The sequence below is a fragment of the Camellia sinensis genome, chromosome 4 (genome assembly GCF_055761805.1).
Source record: "Camellia sinensis isolate YWXY chromosome 4, ASM5576180v1, whole genome shotgun sequence".
Lineage (NCBI taxonomy): Eukaryota > Viridiplantae > Streptophyta > Magnoliopsida > Ericales > Theaceae > Camellia > Camellia sinensis.
The window spans coordinates 175776611-175785368 of NC_138964.1; the positions used below are offsets into that span (position 1 = coordinate 175776611).

General features: G+C 30.7%; 1 protein-coding gene across 1 annotated transcript; it reads left to right on the plus strand.

Moving 5' to 3' along the window:
• The first annotated feature begins 1139 nt into the window (after window positions 1–1139).
• LOC114291172 (glutathione S-transferase F12) lies at window positions 1140–8470 on the plus strand. The gene is made up of 3 exons (XM_082866978.1): window positions 1140–1420; window positions 4292–4340; window positions 7726–8470. The coding sequence occupies exons 1-3, from the start codon at window positions 1274–1276 to the stop codon at window positions 8169–8171; spliced, it is 642 nt and encodes a 213-aa protein (XP_082723104.1). The 5' UTR covers window positions 1140–1273; the 3' UTR covers window positions 8172–8470.
• Window positions 8471–8758: the final 288 nt, after the last annotated feature.

The window sequence follows — 8758 nt, forward strand, 5'->3', positions numbered from 1 at the left end:
AATTGGATATTTATAAATAAATTACCATAATTTTGGAATCAAAATTTTCGTTTCAAAAAATAATTTTTTTGGAACATTTATTATTAGCAATATTTTTAAAATTTTATCGCTAAAAATTTATTTTTTGACTTTTTTTGATGGAGTTGTGATCCACAAGTGTTAGCTCTGCGTAGACCACTTATGTTTATCTCCAATACAATACTGATAGATGAGATAATAAATTAAAAATAAAATAGAAAAATTGATAAATGTAGTATTATAACTTAAGGGGAAATTACTTAGTAATAGAGCAGACAAATATAAATTACACAAACATGGAGAAGTGCACCCGCACCCTAATTTTTTATTTACATCCTATCACAAATTTACTTACACTTCATATATTTTTATAATTTTTTTTCCCCATTCTACTGATAAGTAATTCTCCCTAATTTCAATCCAGCAAAAGAGAGGACGGATCAGTTGTTTCCTTATCTTTTATCCTTTTGTCCCAACTCAAGCCACGTCACTACCTTACAATATCATACAATGGTTATTTATTTTACTTTTCTTATATCACCGTGTGTTGGAGGAAAAATTATTTAATATTTTTAGAATATTACGTGTCTGTATTCTTTAACCAATCATCACTTAAAATATCTTCTTATATTCTCCAATCACTAACACAATATCTCACCTATTCACCTTCTCCATCAATTACGATACTATGAAATATCATGTATTTATATCTCAAAATTACTAAATAATTAGCATGGTGGAGAGGATCTAGGAACATGGGAAATCAGAACAAAGAATCTCTGCCGTTCACAGACCCAAAAAAAGTAAAAACAAAAAACAAAAACCAGTGACTGATTTGGTAGGGAGTTTTTACTTTCCTTCTCAGCCACCACCCACCAGTTATCGTTAAGCATGTGACAACCCCCAAAAACCACCATGCAAAAAAATGTCAAACAAAGAAAAACATGTGACAACCCCCAAAAACCACCATGCACAAAAATGTCAAACAAAGAAAAAAGAAGCAAAAGCAGAGAAGGAACAAGAAAATCAATGCTGGAAACTCTCACATGGTAACCCCCACATTGTCCAAACTCCCAGAGTTCAGAGACCCACTTCAAATCATCTCCTATTTAAGTGGAAAGATCTCCCTAGACTTGTCAAGCCTCAACTCGAGTATAAATATATAAATACATAACCTTTTGTGTGTGTATATACATATATAATAACAATCCCTCAAAAAAAAAGTGTTTTAGGTTTTAAGTGTTTGTGAAGAGAGATGGTTGTTAAAGTGTATGGTCCAGTTAGGGCTGCTTGCCCGCAGAGAGTGCTGGCTTGCCTTGTGGAGATGGGGGTTGAATTTGAGCTTATTCATGTTGATCTTGACTCTGGAGAACATAAAAAACCCGATTTCTTACTTCGGCAGGTGAGACTTCTTGCTGGCCAATGCAAAAAAGCCAGTAAATATGAGAAGTTATTTAGTGTCGTTGGTCTTGTCTTAATAGCACTTGAGTTCATATATTTGAATATACGTGTTATTATATGTGATTTGATTAAAATATTTGATCATATATTTGATTTTAATTATTAATATCTATAAAATTTATCACTTATTTGTAATTATTTTTCATTATGCACACAGTGAGATAGGATCAAGTTATTCGATTGAAAATATTTAAGTGTGCAAAAGGTTTCAAATACAAAAAGTGCACATGTAGCACTTTATAACTATAGATGTGAATTTTTTTTGTCTCAAATCTGTGTATTATGTGTGTCAAACTTTCTATACCTTTAACACAGCTGTGTTGGTGTTGGATTTGCCTAATACCATTTGATTGATTCTTCAGCATACTATGTGCTATTGGAGCAAGGATTCTCGGCCGCCCTAAACGGCAGCCAAACCCAGCAGCCCCCAAAACGACGTCGTTTTGGGGGCAAATTTTCAAAAAAAAAAAACGCAGAGGAAGAGAGGGAGGAAGGAGAGGAAGAGGGAGGGAGGAAGGAGGAGGGAGGAGGAGGAGGAGGAAGGGAAGGCCGGACTGGAGGGGGCCATAACCAGTGGGGGAGGAGGAGGAGGAGGCGGAGGCGACGGCGGTGAGGCGAGGCGAGGCGACGGCTGCGACGATCGGACTGCTGCGACGGCCGGCGGCGAGGCGACGAGCTGCGATGCCGGCGGCGAGGCGACGAGCCTCCTTCCTCCCTCTTCTCCCTCTCCCCTCCCCTCCCCTCTGGTTATGGCAGAAGAAGAAGAAAAGAACGAAGAAGAAGAAGAAAAGAACGAAGCAGAAGAAGAAAAGGGGAAAAAAAAAAAAAAAAAAAAAAACCCCCCAAAACGACGTCGTTTTGGGGGGCTGCCGGGTAGGGCCGCCGGGTAGGGCGGCCGAGGATCCGGATTCGTGCTATTGGCCCCCTCTAGCCTTTTTTTATTCCCAAAAAATGGAACTTACCTTCTTTCTTTTTTTTTCTTTTGTAAGAAAGGAATTTTCTGATCAAGGGTGAAAATTAAAAGTAAAAGTTATTTTTTTTCTTTATTTACCTAGCGAATGTTTTCTGTGAAAACCAAGTAAGTAAAAATAAATCCCATGCTCGTCCTTTGCAGCTTAACCTTGGCAGCCTAGTTATCTAACCATTGATGAGTAGCTCAAGAATTCCACATGCTATTCGTTACTTCCAAACTTTTTGTTCTTTGTCACAAACTATATATATTTATTGAATCATTTTTTAAGAAAACATTGAGTGTAACGGTGACATTAATCTCTTTGTCCTTTAATTCGTTACATATAGAGTGTTAGAGGTCATTACACCAATCATCTAATTTTTTTTGTTTTGTTTTGTTTATGGTAAAATAAAAAAATATGTTTAATATTCACATGTATTTTGAAAGTTTATTTTAAAAACAAATGATGGGAGGTGGTTGGAGGTATTTATTAATAGGAGGTGAGCGACAATAATAATTGATTATTAGAGGTGATGATCAATGGAAAGTGGTGACGGAAAATAATTGTAGATCGAAGGTAGTTATTGTCAGTGAGAGATATACTTATCAACGGTTGAAAGTAGTTGGCAAAAGAAGTGGTGCTTGGAGGAGGACTCCAAATATGGTTGCCTAAGAGATCTCCAAATACAATGCCCAAAAATATCTTTTTACAACTTTTGAAGAATTAATTTTTTTAACTTATTTAAATTGCTTAATAAATTATAAACATAAATTACACTAACAAAAATTTATAATTAATTAATTTAAGTTGCCGCAAACAAAGTCATTGTTTTCTGAGTGGTGATACATACCACTAAAAAGAGAGCACTAAGCCAGCTCTAATGAGCTGGCAGTGCAGGAAATAAAATAAAATAAAATAAAATAAAAAAAAAAACAAAGAGCAAAACATCGAATCAATTGAAACTACAGTGTATTTAGAGCTCATTGTTTTAGAGCTGTTAAACAATTTTCTTGCTTTCTTACACATAATTGTCCTTACTTTGCTTTTGTTTTCCTTTGGTACTTTCTCCAACTTTTGTTCCCTTGTGAAGTTGAAAGTTGCTGTATTCAGTTATTGGAATGACATAGAATAGAATGGAAGGTCACTCCCCAAACTCTTTTATGGATTGATCATTTTTTTTATAATATTGAATGATAATTTCATTTTATTTTATTTTACTATTTTTGTGTTCAATAGAATATAAGAATAAACATTTTGATTGAATGCTCATTCTATTTCACTCCATTTTAATAAACAAAATACTACAAGTCATCATTATTCTACATGTTTTATTACAAAGAAACCTCACTAATACTATGCTGTCCTGATTCTCCTTAATTCATGTCCTTCATTCTCTATTTTATTTTGTTTTTTTCTTTCTTTTTTTTTTGATAAGCAAAAGAGAGCTTTCTTGTGATATGAGATTACGGATTAATTCCTATGGAGAGAAATTTGATATTTCTTTTGTGTGTTTATTTTTCCTCATGTATGGGTTGTATAGTTAGTGGTGATTGGTTGTTGGGCTTAGTGATTGTTGGCTTTCTAGCCTTGTTAGGCTAGTGGTTTGTTTGATGTAATACATTTTATATTTGTAATTATTCTACTGAAAAAAATAAAAATAAACCACATATGTAAAAAATTAAACAATATATATATATATTAATGATTCATATCAGCTTGATAATATTATGAGTGCCATATAAATAACACATCAAATACTTAATAAATTTGTGTTAATTAATCAAATATAGTCACTGAGTGTATACCAATACTTCCTTTTTATTTAACTTACTAATATGAATATTATTTTTCTTCTGCAGCCCTTTGGACAAGTTCCAGTCATAGAGGATGGCGACTTCAGGCTTTTTGGTAAGAGCATTTTCAATTTATTCTAGCTATTAGCTAAGTATTTAATTTCTCAGGAATTAATCAGTCAACATTTTTTTCAGTTAATTTTTAAAAAAAATCATATAGAAATCCATTTTTTAAACCTATTTTTATGATCTATAGTGATGCGTGAAAGAGATGATTAATTGATGATTAGAAAAGATGTGAGAAAAAGAGTTTGCCTTAGATCTTCTTTAAATTCATTTTATCCAATAAATTGACTACTAAATAAAAGATTGTTTCATACATAAAAATTAGCCTATATATAGTAGTTTCTTTCAATTCTTTGAAAATGATATTTATTGAGCTAAGCTAAACTTCTCCTTACCCAAAAATTTAAAAAGAAAAAAATTATAAAAATTATAAAAAAAAAAAAAATATTGTTACCCGTGGTTACAAAGATATTGGACCCTACGCACCTTTGTGTCATGATAGGAAAATTATACTAACCTCTCCTTAGAGTTGACAAAAATACATTTAGTCTCATAATTTTGACATAATTATACTAATTTCCTTTTTGTAAGATTAAATTGATTGAAATTAATGCAGATGTTGTGAAAACACAAAAAATAAATAATGTAAATTATATATTTTGATGTTAAAGAGATGACAATATCATTTTTCGTTCATATGACTAACAAATTATTGATAGAAATGGAAAATGAAAATCATAAGGGAACTCAATGTAATTATGTCAAAATTATGAGACTTATTGTATTTTCTCCAAAACTGAAGGTGGTCAGTGTAATTCACCCATATATTCATGTATAACCTTGACAATAAAAAAAATATATATTCAAATTATTGTTTGAGGTTGTTTGGTACAACTTCTATTTATAATTTACTAGACATAAATAATTTAAATAAATTAAAAAAAAGTTAATTTTTAAAAGATGAATAAGAGATACTTTTCACTTTTATCCTTTATTTTAAGATCATCAACTTTTAATTTACTTTCAACAACACTTTTATCTTACTTCACTTCCTTGCATTGAATATGTTCGACGTGCCTCCAAATAATAACGTTTTACAGAAAGATCAGGATAGATTTAATTCAAAAATGATAACTGTGCATTTCATAATTTGTTATGAATTTTCAGCAATATTAAGATCTAGAAAATTTATTCAAAAAATAATTGCGGTTGAGATCTTTTAAAAAAAAAATCATACATCACATATGTTAATACATCATAAGGAAAAAAAATAAAAGGTGCACAAAGCATTACAGTAAACCTATCTGATACCTGGATAAGAGTTGAATCTATATATGATATGTTTCTAAATAATTTTTATGAGTCTTTAACATTACTGAGGAATTTTACAGTAGGTCACAAAATGAGAGATAAAAGTATTGGTTGTGACCACTTTTATGCTATGTTTGTTGTTAAAAAAATGGAAGGGTAAAAGTGTAAAATCAAATAAGAATTTATTTGAATTGATTTTTGTTTTTTATTTTTTTTGTCAACATTCTAAGAAGTTAGAGTGATTAGTTTATTAATAAAATTAATGTACAAAAATATACCACTTAAAAGAATCATTACTGTTCCATAAACTCAAACTCTTACTTTTTCCTTATTACACCTAAAATGCATGCAGTTAGATCCCAACTTGCCAGAAAAGGATTGGTCTATTTTGGGTTGATTTGGAGAACATGGAAGTGTTATAAAGTACAGCGTACACAGGGTAGCAAGTTGTGTACAGAGTTTGTACACGCTTACCTCTAAATAAGCATACGATCCCTAGCCGACCAACTGGCTGGGTTTGACTTGCTTTTTTTAGCAAATTTTTTTGTTGTTATTTTTGGTCGTATTATTTGTTTGGGAACTAATTTTTTGAGTAATTTTTTAATTAAAATATGAGTTGAAAGTATAAAAAATATTTAAAAATAATTTTTTAACTTCTTATAAAAAGAAATACAAAAAGTAAAGAGAATGAAAAGAATTTTTGATTTTTTATATAAGTTTTTAGTTTTTTTAGCCTTTTAATGTCTTTTTAATTTTTCAGTTAAAATTTTTTGTTTCCAAAGGCAATTAATAAAAATTTTCTTAATTTTTTTTTTTTTCCTTCTTTGGGGATCTATTAGATTAAACACCTCTGAAAAGTAAAAGAAACAAAAATAATTGAAATTGCATAGAAACAAAAAATAAAAATAATCGATATATATATTTTTTTGAATTTTTGAATTAATTTTTTTTTTATAATAGACGAACTTGGAAAATAAAATTTGCTGACACAAATTAAACTAGTTTTACTAAAGACAAAAAATGCAAACAAATGTGGTTGCTTTTAAGATGTCAGATAGAAAAAGGAAAATTGGATTGATTCAAAAATTATTTCTTCTAAATTTCTATCTTTTTATTTTAGGCAATTTTCTTTTTAATTTTTCTGTGTTTTGTTGACAAAATATTTAGATGAATCATTTATAGATAAAACTTTAAAAAATGAAAAAATTAAAATAATATAAGGATTGAACTTGATGAAGCGCTGACTGAGAGAAGCAAAAACGATACGAACTTTTGAAATATAATTCGTTGTTTGTCCAATGACCAAAAATATTTTAATTGAAAAATGTTTTTTTGCTTTTTGATCAACTAAACAAAGCATTTTACTTTGAAACAATTGGAGCCTTAATGTACGATCAATAGTTGATTTATTAAATAATAATAATAATAATAATAAGAGATACATAAATTTTGAAAATAAACAATAAAAATAAATTGAAAATAAAAAAATAATTTAAAAACAAATTCAATGTCATATTTGTTAAATTTGAATTCTCATTCAAAACAAAGAAAAATTTTGTAGAGTATGTGAATGTAAAAGATTTTGTTAATATGTACCCTTAGGATATTTGTTAGGATGTTTAAAATGATTGTACATCTCAATAACATATAAGAGTTTTAGAAATTAATATTTGTTGTTTCTAACATTAAAAATTTTGTTACAAAAACAGTTAGGGACCAATTCTTACTGTCGTAAAGATCGTCGCTAAAAGGTTATTTTAAAAAAAATTTAAAAAATAACTTTTAGTGATAACAATTTACAAATGTTGCTAATAAATACATTTTAAAGGCAACAGTTTGTGCCAAAAAATATTTACTTGTTGGAACAAAAAAATTCATCCCAAACATATAGTAATTCATCACTAGATATCTAATTTCATTACTAAAAGTAAAAAAGTAACACTTCTGATAATTACAATATTTTGTCCAAAAAAAAAAAATGATTTAGTCATTAAATTTTTGTCTCTAAAATCATAATTTGTGGTCGTGCATCTTCATTAACAAGACCCTTTGGAAAAAGCCTAAATTCTAACAAATGGTCATCTTTGTTTTTCTTTGGGCCATGTTGGGCACCCATTTTACAGAGTCAAGGGCAATCATAAGGTACTATGCAGCAAAGAATGCAGACTACGGTCCCAACCTACTAGGAACCACTCTGGAAGAGAAAGCCCTGGTTGACCAGTGGCTCGAGATCGAAGCACACAACTTCAACGACTTGGTGTACAACCTGGTTCTTCAGCAGGTGGTCCTCCCACGCATGGGGGAGCAAAGCGACTTGGCATTGGTCCACAGCTGTGAGGACAAGCTTGAGAAAGTGCTCGACATCTATGAGCAGAGGTTGTCGAAGAGCAACTATCTAGCTGGAGATTCGTTCACGCTCGCTGACCTCAGCCACCTTCCGGCAATTAGGTATCTGTTGAATGAAGCTGGGCTTGGACACTTGGTTAGAAACAGAAAGAATGTGAATTCTTGGTGGATGGATATTTCAAGCAGGCCTGCCTGGAAGAAAGTCATGAATCTCATGGACTAGCTTTTACTTTCTTATTTTATTTTATTTTGAGAATTGTTGTTTAGACCGACTAATCCTGCCCTAATCCATCTTGTATCTAGTATTACATTGGTTTAGTTTATGTGTCCCAACACATACTAACCGACGTGATACCAATACGTGGTCGGTTTTAGAAGTGGATTAATCGGCATAATTAAAAATCGTTTTTCTTTATGTACTAGTTCTATTTTATTTCTTGGGGTGATTGGTTGAAGTGAGCCATGCTTATCGTCTCTCTTGTAAGAACATCTTTATAATGTATACTGTTTTATTTATTTTTATTTTTTTATTTTTCCTATTAAATTTAAATAAAGATTTGGATTAAAAGTTTTGTCTAATACCAAACATTTCAACGTTAAATTTTTAATTTTCATCAAACAACCGGTTGATCGAGAGGACGACTGAGAAGATATCCACATTGTTGTCTAGCTTAATGTAAATTTTTTTCAAATTTTCTCCAATTCGGTCATCCACCCAGTCATTCATTCGGTCGTCTACTAATGGCCATTTGTGAGATTTGATAAAAACTTAAAAGCTCCCTGATGAGTCGTTGAACACACCAAAATTAA